The sequence below is a fragment of the Nelumbo nucifera genome, chromosome 2, assembly GCF_055504915.1.
Source record: "Nelumbo nucifera cultivar China Antique chromosome 2, China Antique-T2T, whole genome shotgun sequence".
Lineage (NCBI taxonomy): Eukaryota > Viridiplantae > Streptophyta > Magnoliopsida > Proteales > Nelumbonaceae > Nelumbo > Nelumbo nucifera.
In genome coordinates, this window is record NC_142650.1 from 100,177,128 (window position 1) to 100,199,583 (window position 22,456).

The window sequence follows — 22,456 nt, forward strand, 5'->3', positions numbered from 1 at the left end:
GGCCGAATACACTGTTAAAGATAGTGCACCCCCTGAAACCCATTGAATGGGCTCTATGGGCCCAACACTTACCCTAAGTGGTCCCTGGGCCAAGCCACCTTGTAACACCCAGGGACTGTGGGCAGATGCAAGATTAGCCCATCAGGTATTATCCTCAATGGTCTTACACTTAAGCTCTCAGCCCATAATGATCATACACTGCCCGACAAGAGAGGACCTCTCCCTCGGCTGCAAGGAACAATGTTGCACTCTCTGCTTATATGGATCCCGGGAATTAAAACCTTCTTGCAAACATTTTAGCAACCATAATATATATACTTTTATATCTCATATAAAATATATTTTGCAAAACAAATCTCAACGGTTGAAATTGGCTGCCGACAGTCTTGGTTTCCATCAGTGAGAGTGCATCCCCGATCATTACCTTTGTCCGACAAAGGGGTTGATCCTGTCACTATGATCACCCACTCAGATGAATTCTCGGACTGTCCCAACATACCCAGGTTTTGACCCCCGCTAAGGATCTCACTGATTGGTACATCAAAGATAGCCCGATTCGACACCTAGTGCAGTATCATAATCGAGTCTAGGGGTCGGGTGTAACTTTCCAGTTTTGCCCATCAATCTCCAAGGTCCAGGGCAATACTGGAAATCTGGTTCAGTTCAAAGATTCAATTAATCCTACACTGTATGTGCCTAGGGTCTCACCCTGGCAGCTGAGACAGGCCACCCCAACCGACTTGGTGGCACCACAGTGTCAGCCTTGTCAGGATAGGTCTCCCCAGACCGACCCACTGGCTGTGAACATTCTAAACTAACACGAGTCTCATTAAATGTCTAGTTTAAGGGTATTACACAGAAACATACCAAGGGAACATGAATCAAATATGCACTTTTATTCATTTACAATAAACTCATAAAGTACATCATTCTGATTGAAGCTAAGGGCATACAAAACTGTCTAACATTAGGGACAGTGACACTTAAGTTGGGGGTGAGGAAAGAAAGAGAAAAATTGAAAAAAGAAAAAAAAATTGAAAAGATAAGCCTTTAAAAATGCAGAATTAAAAATTTTACTGAGAATTTTTTAAAATTTTTCATTAAAAGAGATTCCCAAATAGAAAAAATTGAGGAAATTGATAAAAGAATATTGAATTTTATAGAAATTGGTAGCAAGTGATAGGAGTCAAAATTGGTCTTATTTGAATATTGTCGAAACCATTTAAAATTTGAAAAATACTCCCAAGTTTGCCCCCGGTAGGATAAGAAGAGAAAGATTGAGAAATTAAACAAACATTCTTCAAATTGTTAGAGACAATGGACTACCCTGAATAGTGTTTAAAAAAAAAAAGAAGAAGAATAAAAAGTCAATGGACACCCTAGACTTAATAATTGGGTCTCTTCACCTAAGTCAAGTGTCGAGATTTGCATCAAACGAAAAAGGGAATGCCAAAGACACTCACCTAACAATTAGTAACTGGGTCTCTTCACCTAAGGCAAGTGTCGAGATTCGCGTCAAATGGTGGAAGGTAGCAATAAAAATATGTGTGTATATCAAGTTCAGGGGTAGAAATCCACTATAAAAAATGATAAGAAGAATACCTACCTGATTTTAAAAATCAATCTCAGCTTATCAAGACAATTTTGCAAATGGAAGGGTATAGAAGATTTTTAAGCCAAGCTTCTGTAATATTCAAAGCAAGATAGTTTTACGCCTAAAACCCAATATTGATTTATACAAAGTTTGAGAATTCTAGAATTTGGATACTTGACTAATTTTGTTAAGGATGATTTTACGATGGGAATGATCTCTATACTCAGTGTAAATTTAAGGCTTCATTGCTAATGGACTAGCAATGGTTAAGTTGGGGGGTGTGATAATTCTGTAGTTTGATGCCTTAAGGGCATCATTTTAGGGGTATTTTCGGCTTTAGAATAGTCAAAATGTGCCCTCTTCCTAGTTAAATTCAATATTGTGACCTATGAGAGTCTCTGTGCAAATCTTGGAAAAAACTAGGGAGTTTCAAAGCTAAAATATAGTTTTTGGGAAGTTGGTGTGAAATTCAGCTGAGAGAGGGGGTGTTTTTGTGAAAAACGAAGCACAAGAGGGCGCCTCCTATATGCTAAATCCATAATGGCGCCCCTCCTATTGTATTAGCATGCTCCCCTCTCCTTAGCAAACCCTATGGCGCCTTCTAACTCATTCTTTTCATCCTTAACAAACCCTACTCGCCTCTATCTACTAAATCTCCACCTTCCATCCCTTCTATTCTCCACCATATTCAATCTAGGGCACTCTCTTTTAAGCATTCTAACCCTAGGCGCCACCTAAGTTCTAGTCCTCACCATTCAGCCTTTAGCCACTAGATCTCAACCCTCTATTCCACTCTCTATCTCAACCCTCTATTCCACTCTCTATCTCAACCTTCCACTCTACGGCGCCACCCACTCCTTTCAACCCTAGGCATATCAATCTCCACCATCCATTTCTGGGCGCCTAAATCTCAGCCCTACATAATATTGGGCGCCCTCTCCTTTTCTTCTCAGCCTTAGGATCACCTTAAACCATCATAATCCTTCATTAGAAATCCTAGGGCGCTTAGATCTTCGCTAAAACCCAGTTGTCGCCCCCCTCTCTCTCTAAAGCCAATTTTATCCGCCCTTCTCTATAAAAAGGACCCAAGGGCTCCTGAGAAGGGGTTCGATTCTGGCCCCAGGTAAGACGGAAGGCTGATCTTGAGAAATTTAAGGGTAGAGGAAGAGGACTCCCAAGCAAGAGGAGGGGTTCATGCTTGTAGTTCGCCTAAGCCACTACTACAACCTCTGGATTCGGATCCCAACCAGTAGTCTTAGATTTAATTTATGTTCTTTCATTTCTAGTTCTATTATTTCCTTTCTGCAATTTACTTTCATTCAGTTTGATTTTTGTTTTCTTTTCTGCAGATCTGGAATTCGGTCATGTAAGACGGAAGGCCCAGCTCGGGAAGTTTGAGGGTCAAAGGAGAGATCCAAAGACTGCTAACTCTGATTGGATTACTGACTTTTTATTTTGTTCCTTTTATTTTTATTTTTGTTATTTATTTATTTTTCTGCACTTTTCACTTTCAGCACTATTCGAATTTTATTTTATTGAATTTCAGTTTAATTAATTAAATTTTGTGTTTCTTCAACTCTCAATTGTGTTATCTTTCTCAGACTTAAGTAAATAATGATTTTTCCTATGCTTCCCTATGGATACAACCCATTTTCACCATTTATTGCATTTGTAATTGTTTGAGAATTAGAAAAAATATTTATAGATATTAAAACTGGTGTTCCGAACTGGTTAACGACACGCTTCCGGAGACACCAGTCCGATCGTAGGAGAGGTTGTCTCTAAAGAAGAAGGAGCCAACGGAGTACTGCTATGAGGGGGGATGGTGAGTTCGGACCTCCTTATAACAGAGAGTCGATAACTGAGGATGCTAGAGGAGAAGCTGAAGAGGGATTTGGAGGTGATGGCGGTGGCTGCAAATTTACCCCAGTAGAGGAGTCAGGTGCAGTGCGAGTAATCACAGAGCACCCTGGGAACTTCTGCTCATCAAAGATAACATGTCTAGAGACGCACTCCTTTCCAGTCTTAGGATGCAGACAGCGTACCCTTTATGTTTATTGTTATAGCCAATTGAGAATCATCCGACTTCCGTCAGCCAAACCCGGTATATACTAAGGGGGTGCAACAATAGAACCGTCTACATAACCCATTAGACGATTGGTGTAGAAAACTGGCAGTAGTTGTGCCTTCCAAATCTGGTAATTGTCATTGGAGAGCTTGATAGGGAAATAATGGATCCCACTGTGGGGAACCAAATTCGAGCCAGCCATATTATTGGAAGCTGACGTACCTGATGATTGCTGGGAGGCCGAACTGAAGCTGCTGGTGCAATGAATTGGTCATTGCTGGGAGGCCTTGCATTGTATTTATAATAGAAGAGTTCTACAAAGGGAAAACTCTATCTTAGATAGAGTCCTAGATAACAACCAATAAAGATAATACAACAGATCTCATCTCATTAAGAATAATTGTTATCCTAAGGATGGAATCCTAGATGTATATAACTGCAACTACTGGAATGACAAGTGCTGAGATGGCGGAAACTCCAGTTGGAAGAGTAAGGGTAGAACTGGTTTGCGTTTTGTAATCAGAATAACATCTCAGAAAGTCCTCTCGAGCTCCACCTGGTAGGGCTTCCCTTCAACTACTGGAATGAGGAAACTCTGGTAAAATTGATCCAAGTCTTAGGTGATTTGTTGATAATCTTTAATCTCCAAGATCTTCGTGCAGCAAGAGTAAGGGTCGAGGGTCTGAAGCTCGAACAAGTTCCTAGATGCGTAGAGATGCTCATTAATGGCTGCTGGCTTAAGGTTTGGGTTCTGTTGGAAGGTGAAACGACTTCATGGATGAAAGGTTCTAAGGAAGAAGATGTCGACATCATTGAAGGTTGGGTTACACGTGGAATAAAGAGTTCGACCAATCCCAAAAGGTCTTGAATAATATCCAGACGCGTCGAACGAAGAAGAAGAGACTCCATGCGGGTTAGTCGGTAAGTCTCTGGATAAGAATGGTGATAGTTCAAATTTTTGAAAGTGGAGATCTAAGTGTAGGAAAAAAAGTCTTACGCAGAGATCATTAAGGGTAGAGCCACGTCAGCTAATTGCTTCGAAAGGAAAGGTCCAAAGGCAAAGGGGATTTAAATCCTCTTATTCAACTCAAGGCAAGATCCCTGGTGATTCGGAGATTGAGGGTTGTAGGAGTGTCTCCACAAGGGCCAGAGGGTTGTAGGAGGGTCTCCACAATCAGCCTTTGAGTCTTTCAATTAAGAAATCTGGCCTGGAATTTTCGACTAGTAAAGATTTGCAAATTCGTAGGAAGGAAGTTCAGTCTAGAAATAGAAAAGAAAATAGGAGGAAGCAGCTAAGGCCCAAAAAATCTAACTTGAAAAGAAAGGGAGGGATGAGAAGAATTATCTCGTCTGAGATTAGAAAAAGAGAGGAGGAGAGGTGGGTCTGGGTGATTGCCAGGTTTGACATTGACAAATGCGATAAGAAAGGTTTGTTATTGACACAGGAGAGACTCTCATCGACCGTCCTCTCTCGTCAGTGTCTGGTGATGCCGGATGCTACACTGAGGTCATGAGGGGTTCCGACAAGAATCATGTTCCCTATTAGTCTGAGATCTTGAGTTTGGCATCCTCAGAGGATAGGTATGACTTGGAATGTCCAGATTCTTCATGTGCGGAAGAGAAAGCTCCCGTTGAATTGGAGAATTTGGAAATGGGGAGGCAACAACTAGGAAAGAGATTGCTGGTATCAATGCACGATGCTGAGTAGTGGTGGCAATTGGACGGGTTGAGTTGGGTTTGGTTTAGGTTGAGTTTCAATCCAATCCATCTAACCTGCCAATCCATTAATGATCCAATTATATAAAATTAAATGGGTTGGGTTAAACCCAAACCCGCTTTAACTCAATCATCCAAACTCATTAATCTTATATTTATGGACTTAAAAAACAAACTCTCTCTTAACAAATAAGTTGGTCATAGCTTGGTGGTAATAGTAGTTACTATTTACACAAGTGGTGAAGGTTCAAATCACATTAGATGCATGTTATTTTAACATAAGCGGCAAAGCCATTTGATTATGCCCGGATTTCAGGTTTGACCGAACCACTTAAGTTCAAACCGGTCAGACCAACTTGAACTATCTATTGGACTGTCTTCGAGCTAATCACATAGGGGTGGTTGAACCGTTTAGATCTAGATCAGTCTGGTTAGATCGGATTGGACCGGTTCAGTCAATGGTGGATTGACTTGGATCGGCCCATATCAGGTTTGTGCACGGGTTTGGGACCGAACTGACTGCCTCAAAGTGGGTCAATGTAAGTAAATCGGGTTGACCCCGGATTCGGGTAGGGTCATTGGTCGGGATGGACAGTCCAAACTGGGCAAAGCAAGCGGTACTGAACCATCCTACCTAGGATCTATTTCAGATTCAGCTTGACTCAGATCGGCTTGTACCGGGTCGGTTGGTTGTGTGAATACTAGTTGGACTGGACAACTCGAATCAGGCAAAGAAAGCGGTACCGAACCATCCTGCCTAGGATCTAGGTGGGTTGGGTGGATTAGATTCTAGGTGGGTTGGGTGAAAAATTGCCACCCCTAATGCTGAGTCAGAAACTGGAGGCAATGATGGAGGTAAGGTTGGTGAAAAGGACGACTTAGCTGTTGAAGATTCTTCCGGTGGACAGCCTGAGTGCCAGGATGAAGATGGTTTACTTTATCAGGAGGCTGAGATTGGAAGGCTAGGTGTAGATCTGGGTCGAAGGGACAAAATGGAAGAGAAGGAAGATCAGAATCTGGTGCAATGCAGCTACTACAGGAGAATGAAAGTGCTGATAAAGCTACAGGTAAGGTGACTATCCAAAAATTAGTTGATAGGGAGGTCGCAATTGGGAAAAGCTTGGGTTTATGTTAGTGGGGCAGTGAGGAATTTGCTAGGAGGGCTTTTGAAGAATTTGAAAGAAAGAAAGAGGAAGAGAAATTGAAGACCAAAGCGCATTTGAAAGCAGGGAGCAAGGTCTGGGATGAGGAATTCACAAATCAAGAGGATGAGTTTACAGATAAAGACTGACGTTGGAAACTAGGTAGGTTCTGCTTTTGTTTAGAGTTGGGCGGTGGTTTCGGCTTTAATGGGGTCTTGTATACGGTTTCTTTTTTGTAGAGTCTGTTTGGGTTTTATTTTGCATGTGAGGTGTAATATTCTTAGGCCTGTTTGGGTTTCCTGTGGATGCTTCTTGCTCTAGGTGATGTCTTATCACCTTCTGCTGTAATCTTTTTTCTCTTTAACAAATTTTCTAGTAATGTACGTATTCCAATTTCAAGATCCATAGCAATAAGATATAATCTATATAGTGGGCACATGGAAATATTTGAACTGAAATTTTCTTGCCTCTGGATTTGATACAGTTCCTAATGGAACTGGGCTCGCAACATGGAATACTCCTTTGCATCCTGCAATTGCTGCACAAAGTGAGTCGTAGTCCAGCAAGTCTGCCTTGAAAAGATGCAAATTCAGTGCAGCATGCTCCAGTTTTTTCAGATGAGCATTCTTTTCATGTCCTGAAATAGATTTTGGATAAATTAATATAAATTTCTTAAAATATGCCCACCACAGGAAACTTTTCAAAATAATTTGAACACATGCCTGTAAATGAAATCATATTCATAGGTATACACGAATATAAATTTCGACAGTTGACATGGAATTTTAATGTCTAACACGACATTGAACTGCAGAGCTTCATACAGATTTCGGTTTGTTTATTGAAAGTGCATTTTAGTTTAGGTGTATAGGCTCTTATCGTTGCACTTTCTTTGGGAATTCTATACGTCACTCCATCTCTAAGAAATGGTATATCTCCACAAAACATGTAGAAAGACATAAAATTAAGGATTCAATGGAAGAAATTCTTGTAAAAGAATCAACTGGAATTCATTAAAAATGATTATACGAGCCTTTACAGGAGCCCTGCGGTTGCAAATCACCCACAAACCAGCAGCAATGGGACAAAATAGCAGTGTGAATACTCTTGCCTCTCAATTCAAGACTCACCAGCCTTCCAACTACAGTCCACCCATCACCTTGTTCATGTCTGCCTCTTCAGCTCAACCTCCAGTCGCTCCTGAAAGCAAACGGGCGCACATCCATCCAGACCTCATCAACTTAGCACCTTCACATGTTCTATTCTCCATCCCACTTATCTTCCTTGTCACCACCTATAGTCCTCTTACATCACCAATAATGGTGCTTGGTGTTCACGGGCCGCCCTGGAGTTTCCTACCCTCCTCTGTTTCTAGTGTCAAACACCCAGTTTGCTATGGGCATAACCCAAAACCCTCTTTCACATCCCTCGGTGGCATAAACTCTAGCCCTACATCCCATTCCTTCTTCCTCTTCCCACCAGGAGGAACTAACACCGATCATGGACCCAACTCAAATCGCTCACTCTTCGTCCTTCTCTTGTCTTGCTTTCTCTGGGGAAGACATCCTCTGGACTTACTCTGTCATCAGTCCGGGTTATTGCCTTCAAAAAGGTTCAGTTTAATCCAGTAAAATACAGGGTGAAGCATAATGATAAACCGCCAATGGAGATGGTGCCACTATTTCCCTACTGCAACTACGAGCACAAACTCATTGTTGGATAAGCTCAGTGATCTGGGTGCCCTCGTCAAGCTATTCTGGTGTGGACGTACGTTAGCTCTCAAGATTTGGCATCGGAGGCACAAGGGAATTGATATGAGGGGCATGAGAAGCATCGTCATCTATTCAATGATAGCATCAACCATGCCCTCACTTGACCGTTGTCATGATCATTGCATTGAGAAAGTTGCCAAGAGCACAAAGGTTCCCTGTAACACTAGATGGGGTGTTATTGGCTACAACAATTGAAGAAATGGAAATCAGTGACATTGTCTTGGGGAATTTGGTAATGGCTGATTACGTTTGTCGTGGATTTCCAGAGCTGGTCCTTGACCTCTTCAAAGATATGGATTCTAGAGGCCTAAAAGAATGAACACTCTCCTGCTTTTCTAATTTGGTTATTTGCATCAATTCAGGGTTCTATTGAGAAGGATTTCAAGTTTACCGCATAGTGATTCTGTTTAAATTCAACTCAAATCCGACTATTAAATCTGCACTGTTTGCTTTGTACTTAGAAGCTTTACATCTCATTCTTGTTTTGTTCGATGAATTGCCTAACAGGTGTTCAACAATGTGGAATGGGGGTTTGCATGGATTACCATCTAGTTCTATTGGATGTAGTGCCAAGATTCCACTTAAGGATGAGACCAAATAGCACTTGGTGCTTACTATTCATGGTGATCCAAGGTCAGATCACCATCTATGAGGATGCAATTGCATGGGAACCAAACAAGCTATTAGTGAGCATAGACATGCAGGTGGCTTCATCTTTGGCCAGTGAAGTCCGAGTGAAGGTACCCCTGCTGCTTTCTACTGTACCAACTCTCATATTTGGAGTGCCACACATTCTGAGGATCTCTTCCCTTGCATCTTTGGTCACAAGGATACAATAATTAATGTTGAAGGTGTTGGTGGAAGTGTGAGTCATATAACTGAAGTTCAACATGGCGACCATGTTGTATTCTTTTACACTGCAGAATTTAGAGAATGCAAGTTTTGCAAGTCAGAGAAGATAAAAGTCGACATCAAGGTACAGGGAACTATTGGAGTTGGAGTTATGTTAGGTGATGGGAAAGGTCGTTACTCAATGCATGAGACTCCCATCTACCATTGTATGGGAACCCCAACTCTTGGCAAGCGCACAGTCATGCATGTTGTGAGTGTTGCATAAGGTTTAAAGTATCGGAAACGTCAAGTGTATTAGAAAGGCAATTTTAAGAGATGTATTGAGATACACCTTGTATACACATACATATCGGAGAAAAACTAAGATATACATAGATACGCTTGGAAACATTATAAATACATTAATAAATCATAAAAATACATCAATAACACTAAATATAAGACCTCAATAAGGTATATATAAATTAAATTAATATATTTTAATGGTTTTATGAAGAAATATAATGTACTTAATTATAATTTCATTAAAAATCCTATGCTTAACTATAATTTATAAATTATAATTCTTAAGTTTTAATGTTTTATGGAATGGGAAAAACCCAACTCTCTTGTCCAACCATAAAATATGCATTGGCACAACTTATAAGTGAAAATATAATTAATAATTATTTATTATTTATTTTCAAAAAATATAAAAAATAAATAAACATTATATAATATATTCAAAAAATAGTTATTAAAGAAGAAATTTCAATTTGTTTGTGGATATGATAGACCATCCATAGAATTATAATATATTCAACCATTGTGATCAAATAATAAAATATAATTAATTAATTTTTAATTCTATAAATGTAAAAATAAAAAAATTATTAAAGAAGAAATTTCAATTGCTCTATGAATATGATAGATAAATCCATAGATCTAAAACATATTTAGTCTTTATAGACAGAGATAAAATTACATTTTCAATCTTTTTGTTAATTTATATTTTCCCCAAATATCTTCATGAAATTTTCATAAATCTACCAATAACACAAAAAATAGTTATGATTTTGAATGTAAGAAATGTAGATTAATATAAATTTATACATTCAAGAAAAGAATAAATCATAAGATATAATAAAAAATTAAAAAAAAAAATTTACCTATTCTTATCATATTTTTTCAAAATTTGAAAAATCTTAAAAAAGTTAATGATTCACACTTGTTTCTTGCAATTTTTTTTCAAATCTAGCACTCTAGGAATGAGGGAAAAGAAGTTTACTTTTTTCCTTTATTTTTTTTCAGTTTTTGGCCATATCTTTTTTGTTGATATGCCCCAATGCATCCCCGATACGCCTCCAATATCCCTCCAATACGAGTCCGATGCATATGTACACACGATTTTCATGCATATTCTTTATCAATTTTTAAAAGATACGATACGATATGCCTCATATCATATTGATTATAGTTTGATAGACCAAAGAACTCTAGAGATATGAAATTTCTGAACCTTAGGGATCAATAAAAACCAACACAATAGATCATTTTACATCTCACGGAGGATAGTATTGACTACAGTTCTACGTGGCTAGGTAGAGCTGCTAGTATGAGGCTTGCACTGGATTGTAATCATAAGGGTTGGGGCACTTCAGATACAGTGGTTGTTGCTACATTAGGCCCAAGGTTTCCAAAGTTTAAAATTTTGACAAAGGGTGTATCGAAGCTCACCCACCCATTTTTTTTCTTTGAAACTGGTTTAGATGGATCAATCTAAGGCTGGTCTACCCCTGAATCAAGTTACGAAATACAAAGCATTTCGTACCAAAATTTTGAACCTTGACTAGGTCAAGGAATATCTATTCATTTCTTTCAACTGGATATGAGGTCGTATGATATCGAAATTTTGAACCTTAACTAGGCCAAGTCTACTCATTCCAGTTTTAGGATGTGATGGGAGGGAACGCCCCTTGGTGACTTCAAGAGTTGTGCTTAGTTGATAAACATGGGAAGAAGAAAATCGAACTTGAAGAGTACGTTACCCACATAATGACTTCTATTGATCCCTCTTCTAGTGATTGTTTGAATGGAAAATCAGCAACAGTAGAGAGGAGCTTTGCCTTTGGAGACAACATCTCCCTCAGACTGCAATTTTACCCACCAAATTTGACAGCAACCTACCGCTCACAGAAACTCTCATCTAGGGTACCTTGGGCCATTTGACCTTCTCAAGGATGTCAGTTGGCATCTTCAAACCGGATCCATTTTACCACCACTTGCACCAAACGGATTTCTTCCTCCTCACCTGAATACTGCACTGGATCTCCACATGGTCCGCATCCGCAGACCAGACAATAGACCCAAACCTGTGGTCCTGACACCAAGCGAGTGCAGGATGAGGTGGCAAGACAATTATATCCAGGTTCCTTACAGCTAAGGACAGAACTTTCGCTCCTATTACATTTGAGGGGTACAATCACCTTTTCACGGTGGATTTAGAGCCACTCATTCGCCCATGGACGATTAAACTCTTCTTCTTCCGTGATCTTGTGATTGCTGAAACCCTCTTTGAGCGGTGATTCAACACTACAGCTCGAGGGCAGATACAAGCTTATTCCGGCGACGGGAAGGGTTTGTATCAGACGAACATTTTCAATGAACTACAACAGGTAAAAGAAATAAATAACTAAATAGTCAAAACAAAACCAAGAGAAAACAGATGGAGTAAGAGAGGAGAAATACGACAAAGAAACAAGTACTAATTCAAAAAAAGGCATAGAAGGACCAAACAATTATAAAACAAAAACAAATCTTTATATTTATTAACTCACCGCAAAATTCAACCATGCATCTAGAGGAAAAAAAGGAATGAATACCCATATTAGTAGCGTAAAGCCTCTCACCCAAATAAACAATTAACCAAGTAATACAAAAACGAATAGAATTCATATCAGACTCAAAAAACGTAAAGAAAAAAGAAAGAACTAAAGGAGTATTGGTCCAAACCAAAAACTAAAACCAGACTAACATTAGCAGAAGCTTCAACCCATTTAAACAATCTACAGATTTCATTAATCGCACCAAGAAAATGAATTGGAAACCAAAAGTTCGTAGTTGGAGAAGAGACCCAACAAATTTCGTTGCATGATTTAACCATTCCAAGTATTATTTCAAGCCATATCCAACCATAAGCCAGTAGAACTATTTCCTGAAATAAGAAGAAGAAGAAGAAGAAGCAACCTGGGTCTCTAACGGTTCCATGTACTTCGTAGCCCCTAGAGAGTAAAAACTTCACGACCCACGAACCCAAAAACCCTCCTGCCCCTGTCACACAAACTCTTCCCTTCTCCGCCATTAGCGTGTAGAGAAACCAAAGTTCCTCTCTCACCCTGCTTTGGTTCGGTACTCTACCCCTTTTTCACGAGAAAATCAAGAGATTCGAGAAGTTCTAGGCTGCTGTATGATAATCGTGTTCCACGTGCTTTATTGGAATTCACGTTTGTATTCATTACAACTGAAAGGTTATTTATTTGGTACGAAGATAAATTTATGGGTGCAAAATTAATCCAATTTTTCAATTTATATAAACCATTTTACACTTTACATTCACACTTATTTGCATTGTTTCCAATCGCAACCTTGGTTCTTGTTTGGACACGTTTTAATCGGTGCTAGTTTCTTTATGCATCTTAAATATCCCCAAGCATAAGTTTCTTTTAGTCTAATCTGAAAGTCAACTCGTGTTAGCAAAACAATTTGGCAAATTAATTTGCTTATCACACCTACATGCTTGCGTCCATTTAGTTATTTATTATGGCACATTGTTTTCGGGGTCTTTTGGTAAATTACAAAGATCCTTCTGTTCTATGGGATCTGTGACAAAAACCCCCTATATTTTGCTTTGCGACAAAGACTCCCCTTATACAATGACCGTGAGACAAAGACCCCTTAGTCTTTCATTTAAAAAGGCTCGTTATAATATTTTTAATCTCCATATTATCCTTTTAAGATAAACACTTTTCATCTTCCCCCACCTCACGATACATAAACACGATTGTAACGGCGTCAGACTTCCGAAGTCCTCCTCTCTTCTTCTCCCTCGATCTCTCTTCTTCCCCTTCCCCTTTCCTCCCTTTCCTCTTTCTCTGTTTTCCGTTCCAAAGTCCCAACACCATGTAATTGTAATCCGTTTTGTTTTTCTGATGAGATCGACTGTCAATTTTGATTTGGATGACTCGTTCTAAGAAAAAAAAGGTTTGACAAATTAGAGACAGAGTACCGACAATGCAACCGTCACCGGTGGACGGTGGTAGCTCGTGACAGGGGAGAGCAGAGGCCGGGAGACACAACGAGAGAAAGAAAGGGATTTTAACCGTTCAATACACCCCGTTAACTTTTAAATCATCCGAGCTCCCCACCTCCTCCCTCCTCGATAAGGCAATTTCTTTCCATCGGGCCCGGTGAAGCTACATCGACTGGTTGTACTGTAGGCTGTACCATTGGTGTGGCGTGTGGGTGTTAATGGGACGCGTTTCCCTCAACACGAGGAGGAGAGACGACTGACGACGGGTTTTTGAGTAAACATGGATGGGACGGAATCTCTGACTGTACACAATGTTAATATCACTGAATCGTCTAATATCTCTCGATTTTAGGTTACGACCTTACATTTGATTTGGGTTTGTAATACTTCAAAAAATTATAGTACCAAATACTTCCGTGTTCACTGTAACTTGGAAGGGAAACATCCCATGTGAACTCCTTATATTTGAAGTGACAAATCCAAGCCCAACAGCTGCTGCTTCTATTGGTTTGCACTTGGAGAGTTATGAATTCCCTGCTCATCATGCTCGGACAAGAGAAGTCACCTAAACGTCAACCATTTTTTTCGAAGAACGAATCATCCAAATCAAAATTGATAGCCGATCTCATCAGAAAAACAAAACGGATTACAATAAATAGACGACCTGTAGCAGATGGTGTTTGGACTTTGGAACGGTAAATAGAGGGAAAGAGGAAGAAGAGAGAGAGGGAGAGAGAGGGAGGAGTCAAGGACTTCGGAAGTCCGCCCTACTGCGGGTGGGGAAGATGAATAGTGTTTTTCATCTATAAAGATAGTATGGGGATTAAAAAATATTATAACGATACTAACAAAAAGAGGTTTTTGTGTCAAAGTCATTATACGGGAGGTTTTTGTCGCAAAACAAAATATAGGGGGTCTTTGTCACATATCCCAAAGTACAGGGGGCCTTTATAATTTACCCTTTTTTTTAGACTTTATTTGTCACAATTGATAAATCCATTATCGCTAGTGTTCCAGCTTAAAACACCCATCGGTTTAAAACTTTTGCAATGCATAATTAACGTGTCCTTGCTTGTTCATTGAGTCCTTTTTCTTTTTCTTGTGATTTTCATCATAGAGAATGATGAGGGACATTTTGGTCACCCTATACAATTACAGACACATGGGCGTTGTCAGCAACATAGCATCCAATTCATCAAGATAGCTTAACAAATTGGCACGTGGCAATCCATAGTAGGTACAGGCCGAGCTAAGGCGAGCTCGGCCCACCGGTAACTGCAACTCGCCCAAAACTGTTCCATACTCTGCGCCCGCACAAACACCGTAACCGTGGTTATAAGAACAGCTCATCGAACCATACGCCACAAGACCCATGTGTCACGGTTTGACATAGGCTTAGCCTTGCCTACGCTTGGCAGGCTTACATTAAGAGACATCACCGTCATTTTTGCTAGTAAGATTATTGGGAAATCTCATGTCATCTTCAGACAGACCACCAAAAGCTTAGTGTACTCTTTGAAGAGGGGTGGTCGACCTCGTTGGGTGCCTAACTTTGGCACTCCTAGACCAATATCGCTTGTGGGGCGGCCCTAGTTAATGGCTAGCATGGCTACCAGGGTTTCTCATAGGCGCACACATGCTCATGGGGGTAGTGCATGGACCGACACTACGCCAATAATACTCAAGGGAGGCTTGGCATGCGAGCCTGGCCTAAGCATGACCCTTCACTATGCCAGCCCCTTGCCTAAGTTGAATGAGCTATCTCGTTGCCCTAGCGCACGGGTGTGTTTCGGCTCAGCGGTTGCCTATCATTAGCAACACATCGGGTGCCTACATCATTAGCATACAAGAGATCCTTCACATCGGTGCCAAGTCACCTCACATCATGGCCATCCCCCTTTAGCATGTAACTGGCGCCTCCCATAGACCGGCAAGAGCTAATCGAGTGCCCTAGCCATGAGCCTTGAGGTCATGATCCATTGCTACTAACATTGGTGGAGCCATCTCATTGGGCAACTCCTAGCCTAGCAACACACACAAGGCATGTCCTAGCCCACCTTGGCCTAAACACCACACGGGTTTCTTCCGCTACAGAACTATCCCCGTGACACGTGGGCAACCGGTAACTGCCGCGTGAATCTAGTAACTAACGGCCTAGCATGCCCCTAAACTGTGGAAACAGCTCTACAGCAGGCCCAGAGACGTTGCCTGACACCACCCGAACCCAGATAGCTATAAAAGGACCCCAAGATCACTTTAGAAAGGTATGCACACTGAAGCTCTAGAACTCTCTCTAAGATCCTCATCAAATCCCCTTACTGACTTAAGCATCGGAGCATTCTCCTGGGTAAAATCTACCTGGGCGCTCTAACTTTTGTTCTTCTATAGTATCCCTCATCCTTGGATTCTCAGCTCGGCAATACAACTCGGCATTGTCAGGCCTAATCTTAGTTCAAGTCACATCATCGAACATGAGGCAATGAGTAGATTTGTGCCTCACTAATTGGTGTCGTCTGTGGGAAATGCAACAAAAGGCTAATGTTTCCCTTCATTCACCTTTAACCTTTCTCATTTTCCTCAAAGAAATCTTCGATGGCATCTTTCAGCAATACTTCAGCCAACAATGTTAATGGTCAAGTACCAACAAGCATGATTGGCGTTCCTTTGTCGCCCACCAATGTACAGGAAAATGTGAGCATGCCACCCCCACCTCCAGTTGTGGATCCCGTGGCACCTCCCACAACGATGGATGTACAATAGTTCAACAACTTGATATGGTGCATGCACAACATAAATGAATGCATGCGGTCATGAAAAAACAGGTTCGCCTTCACTACTGGGCAACAACAATAATAACAACTGCAATAGTAGTTCCAACAACAACAGCAACAATTCCAACAACAATAGCAACAGTTTCAACAATAGTAGCAGCAGTTTCAACAACAACCACAACAACAACAGTATCAGCAACAACAGCAGTCCCAACAACAACATCACATGGCACCCAATCGGCCACTTCCTTGTGATGGTCAACAAATATTGCAAGGCAATCAACAACTCCCTCCACAGAATAATGATTTGAACCGAGAAGACCCACCTCACCCATGGATTTGTAGTCAAATTCAGATCTCGAACAAAAAAGAAGTAACAGCTCAAAACAAGTAGGTGCTCACAGAAAGCCAAGTTGAAGCACCTGCCGAAACTAATGAAGCTAGCTTCATTGAGTGCACTAGGAAGAAGAAGCATACATATCGTGTAGGGAGAAAAATACAACTCGTCCGCACAAACAATGGTGCTCAACCTGGAAAAAGTAACGTGGCGACCAGTAAAATGGCCCCCTTTTTTGAACAGCCTATAGCCTTACCCGAGAAACCCCACTCGCACCAGAGATTCTTAAAGCACTGTGCCCAAAAAGCTTTCAAGCTCCGATTTTGGAATCTTACCAAGGAAAGGCAGACCCAGTAAAGCATGCAAACAACTTCCAAGCCCTTATGCTCCTTCATGGAGTGAATGACGCCAGCATGTGCATCGCATTCCCCATGATGCTGAAGGAAGAAGCATGGCTGTGGTATTCAGGGTTGGCCCCAGGATCCATCAGAAACTGGGACCAGTTCACCAAACTCTTTAGTAACTAGTTCATCTCCAGCATGCGACACTCGAAACCACCGACATGCCTATTCAACATTGTACAGAAGCCTGGTGAAATGCTTAGGGAGTATTTTTAAAGATTCAACATGGAACGACAGATTCCCTATCCGGATCCCTCTGCACAACTCATAGTAGCCAAGAAAGGTGTCAAGCATCGTGAGCTGAAGTGGGAACTCGAATTACATATACTAGCAACCATGGAAAAATTCCTTGAAGTAGTGCATGACTTCATCATGGCAAAGGCATTAGGAACTAAATCTAAAACAACAGGGAAAAGTAAGCGAGCAAATGAAGATGCAAGCACAAGCAGGACTAGATGAAGATGCAGGTCACCAAGAAAGAGCAGATCTCCAAGGAAAAGGTGTAGCAGTTCTCTATGCCGCAAAAGTAGGTCTCTGGCTAGGAGAACAAGTCAGCATTCAGCAATGCCACCAGCATATACCAGATTGTTTACCCCATTAAACACTAGGAGGAAGGAAATCCTAATGCATATTCGCTCCAATGACAACTTGAAATGGCCTCCCAATATGAGGGGAGACCCTAGCACCCACAATCCAAATAAGTATTGCCATTTCCACAAGGATTTTTGGCTTGACACTGAGCATTGCTGGAACTTAAAGAATGAAATTGAAGACCTCATCAAACGAGGTTACCTAAGATGCTTCATTAAGGATGAATGACAGTCTGAGACGAGAACTAGAAAGGAGACATCCCAAGACAATAGGCAACAAGAGTAGACTACCCAGAATCAACAAATGCAGGAAAGGCAGGTCTGGGGGACCATAAATGTAATCATTGGGAGCTCGATATTAGTAGGTTGCACCACATTAGCTGGGAAGAATGCGGTGCGAGAATTGAAGCAAGAGACAGCCAACCGTGCAAGTGCCCCCAGAAGGAGGAAGTTATTTATTTTGCAAAAGATGATATTTGTGAGGGTTCAGTACCCCCACGATGATGCCCTAATAGTAAAGCTACTCATCAACGACTTCAAGGTAAAAAGGATCCTAGTAGATTCGGGTAGCTTGACATACATTTTATTGACGGAAGCATTTAATGGGAAGGAAGTTAAAGCAACCTGCAACCCACCAACGTACCCTTAGTGGGATTTAGTAGTGAGGTGGTTTGCCCAATTGGCAAGGTCAGGTTGCTGGTCAAGGCAGGCTTGTCGCCCCACACGGTGCATTTTGAGCATGATTACCAGTGGCTGCTGCATCACCATATAATGTGATTTTGGGATGACCAATTTTACACGCATTGCAAGTTGTGGTCTCAACGTACCACCTCGCACTAAAATTTCCGATAGACATAGGGACAGGTGTGCTTGAAGGAGACCAATTGGAATCTCGAAAGTGTTATGTAACTTATCTAAAAGCCAAGGGTAAGACGACAGTGGATATCAACCTAGAGCCCCCACCAGAGAGGATGCAAATGAAAGAGCTCGCCCAATCGAGGAAACAATTGTTATATAGGTCTCCAAAACTGAGCCTAAAAGAATGCTCCAAATAGGAGCTCACCTAAAGGAACCCATGCAATCTAAATCGGTAAGTTTTTTGTTAAATTATTTAGATATTTTCATCTGGTCATCTGTTGAAATGCTTGGTATAGACCCTAAGTTGATAACTCATAAGCTTAATGTGGACCCTACAATCAGACTAGTCTGATAGAGGAAGAGAAACCTTGCCCCAGAAAGGTGGAACATAGTGAACGAGGAGGCGAAAAATCTATTAGCAACAAACTTCAGAGAGGAAGTTCAATACCCGAGCTGGGTAGCAAACCCAGTTTTAGTAAAAGAGCAAACGACAAATGGCAGATGTTCATAGATTTTACAAACTTGAACCGAACCTACCCAAAGGACAACTTTCCCTTACCCAACATAGATCGCTTGCCTTTACCACCAAAACGGGCCTGTACTGCTACAAGGTTATGCCACTTGGCTTAAAAAATGCTAGGGCGACCTATTAGTGCTTAGTGAACTTTATTTTTTCTAATTTGATTGGCAACAAAGTAGAATGTTATGTCGAGGACATGGTTGTAAAAACAATTTTTTCAAAGGATTTAGTTTTGGATTTAAATCTTGTGTTTGGTGTTCTTCGAAAACGTAACCTAAAGCTAAACCTAAACAAGTGTGCTTTTGGTGTAACCTCTGGCAAATTCCTGGGTTACATTGTTAGCTAGCGTGGCATAGAAGCCAACCCCGAAAAGATACAGGCTATCCTAGACATGAGACCACCTAGGTCAGTTAAAGAAACCCAGAGATTAACAAAACAGATAGCAGCCTTGAACTAGTTTATGTCTAAATCAGCAAGGAAGTGCCTTCCCTTCTTCAAGGCCATAAAAAAACTAGGCCTTTGAGTGGACAGAAGAGTGTCAACTTGCTTTTGACGAGTTAAAAAAATACCTCAGCTCACCACCCCTGTTGTCCTAGCCAGAGGTGGGAGACGAGCTTAAACTCTACCTCTTCGCGAGTGATGAGGTGATAAGCTTAGTTCTTGTGAGGGAGGTAGACAAAGTACAACAACCTGTATATTATGTTAGCAAGGTTCTCCATGTCACCAAGACAAGGTACCTCAACATTGAAAAGCTCACATTTGCATTGGTACTAGCCGCCCGAAGTTAAGGCCCTATTTCCAAGCCCACACAATAGTGGTGTTAATTGACCAACCACTGAAACAAGTCCTCCTAAAGCCCAAGGTTTTGGGGAGACTCCCCAAATGGTCAATTGAGCTCAATGAATACAATATCTAGTTCAAATCACGCGGAGCAACAAAAGCACATGTCCTGGAAAATTTCCTTGTCGAGTGTACCTACAGCTTGCCAATCGCCCAAACAAATAGAGCCAGAAGCTAGAACCCCACCCATCATGATGCCCCCTCCTCGCGAGATAGCGAATTGGGATACGGAGCCCTAGATACTTCACATAGATGGCTCATCCAACCAGGGTGGAAGCGAAGCTGGGTTAATGCTATACGGACCTTGTGAAAGAAAGCTAGAGTATGCGCTCCAGTTTCAATTTCGAGCATTAAATAACGAGGTTAAATACAAGACCCTACTAACAAGTTTGGTGCTAGAGAAGGAAGTGGGAGCTAAACACATAGTCATCTCAAATCACGCGGAACAACAAAAGCACATGTCTTGGAAAATTTCGTTGTCGAGTGTACCTACAGCTTGCCATCGCCCAAACAAATAGAGCCAAAAGCTAGAACCCCACCCATCATGATGCCCCCTCCTTGCGAGATAGCGAATTGGGATACGGAGCCCTAGATACTTCACATAGATGGCTCATCCAACCAGGGTAGAAGCGAAGCTGGGTTAATGCTATACGGACCTTGTGAAACAAAGCTAGAGTATGCGCCCCAGTTTCAATTCCGAGCATTGAATAACGAGGCTAAATACAAGACCCTACTAATAAGTTTGGTGCTAGAGAAGGAAGTGGGAGCTAAACACATAGTCATCTCAAATCACGCGGAGCAACAAAAGCACATGTCCTGGAAAATTTCCTTGTCGAGTGTACCTACAGCTTGCCATCGCCCAAACAAATAGAGCCAGAAGCTAGAACCCCACCCATCATGATGCCCCCTCCTCGCGAGATAGCGAATTGGGATACGGAGCCCTAGATACTTCACATAGATGGCTCATCCAACCAGGGTGGAAACGGAGCTGGGTTAATGTAATACGGACCTTGTGAAACAAAGCTAGAGTATGCACTCCATTTTCAGTTCCAAGCATTGAATAACGAGGCTAAATACAAGACCCTACTAACAAGTTTGGTGCTAGAGAAGGAAGTGGGGGCTAAACACATAGTCATTTGTAGTGATTCACAACTTGTCGGGATCAGGTAAACGGGGACTACAAAGCCTGAGAACCCTCCAGGGCAGCATACCTCACCAAAGTAAGAGAGCTCCTCCCCAATTTCGACTCTTGGTACCTCCAACAAATTCCAAGATCGGAAAACATAGAGACTGAAGTCCTTTCTAAACTTGTGAGAACGATTGACTCGACAAAACGGACTATTTACATAGAAGAACTACCTTGCCCTTCGATACAAAGTAGGTGAATAGATCACCAGTATCACAGATGTAGAGCCGAGCTGGATCAACCAATTCTACAACTACCTAAGACACAAAACATTACCGACAGAAAGAAACACAGCTCGGCGAATAAAGTGACAGGCAGCCCGCTACGTAATAGTAGGTGAGCTACTCTACAGAAGGTCCTTCACATTACCTTACCTACGATGCCTAAGGCGAGAAATGGCAACGGCATTCAAACATCTTACATTAACCCGTTGTTGACTTGAGGTATTTACCAGTCTGTGGCCATTTGCACAGTGGGGCATAGATTTACTAGGCCCCTTCCCACTAGCCAAAGGATAGAAGAAGTTTTTGATAGTAGCCATGGATTACTTCACCAAGTGGGTGGAAGCTAAGCCTTTGGTAACAATAACGGCCTGCAGTGTCCAGAACTTTTTCTAGTGGAACATAGTATGAAGATTTGGTTTACTAAGAGTTTTAATCTCTGACAACATGAAGCAATTTGAAGACATTAAATTTCAGGATTGGTGTGACCAAATGGGTATAAGGCAGAAATTCATGTTGGTAGCACACCCACAAGCTAATAAACAAGCTAAAGTCACCAATAGAGCAATCCTATGAGGACTCAAGGCTCAACTATCTCGAGCAAAAGGTTTGTGGGTGGATAAGCTACCCAGCATGTTGTGGGCATACAGAACCATTGTCAAGACAGCGACTATAGAAACATCGTTCAACCTAACTTATGAGATCGAGACTGTGATACCAACTAAAATAGAGATTCCAACCTTGTGATCTGAAATATATGCTGAAGACCTAGATGAGGAAGAGCTGCGAGCTAACATCGACCTAATTGAAGAAACTAGAGACCTTACCCACATTCGGACTATAGCATGCCAACAATGCTTAGCTTGGTATTACAATGCATGATTTAGTTAATGCAACTTCAAAATTGGTGACCCGGTACTCAGAAAAGTCATGGTACTCGAACTGGGAAGGCCCTTATAGAATTTCCAAGACCTTCGGTTGGAATGCATACGAGCTTGAGATGCTTGAAGGCAAAATGGTCCCTCAAGAATGGAACGTAGATAAACTGCTTCGATGTTATGTCTAAAAAGATTTTTAGATAGCTCGCAAGAATCATTTAACAGCTCCCCTAACAGTGATAAAGGAAAGAAAATACAACTTTATAGTACAAGGTAGTCAGGTCACGAAGATCAAACAAGCACAAAGTATTGGGGAAAACAACTACACTTATTGATAAAAAAAGGAAAAGGGGGCCAGGACACTCCTAAAAGAACCAAGCCAAGTGGCCGCCTAAAAAAGAAAAAAAAAACTTTAGCAAGGT

General features: G+C 41.3%; 1 protein-coding gene across 2 annotated transcripts in view; it reads right to left on the reverse strand.

The window, feature by feature from the left end:
- LOC104606316 (cinnamoyl-CoA reductase 1-like) overlaps positions 1–12,540 on the reverse strand; it is a 39,909-nt gene extending 27,369 nt beyond the window's left edge. Inside the window, exons 1-2 of one of the 2 annotated variants that reach the window (XM_088898377.1) lie at positions 12,370–12,540; positions 6,988–7,157 (exon numbers count right to left, since the gene is read on the reverse strand). In XM_088898377.1, the coding sequence (XP_088754503.1) occupies positions 6,988–7,157; positions 12,370–12,484 (285 nt within the window). In that variant the 5' untranslated portion in view covers positions 12,485–12,540. The remainder of the gene's footprint in view (positions 1–6,987; positions 7,158–12,369) is intronic. The other variant, XM_010271451.3, reaches the window with a different exon arrangement.
- Positions 12,541–22,456: the final 9,916 nt, after the last annotated feature.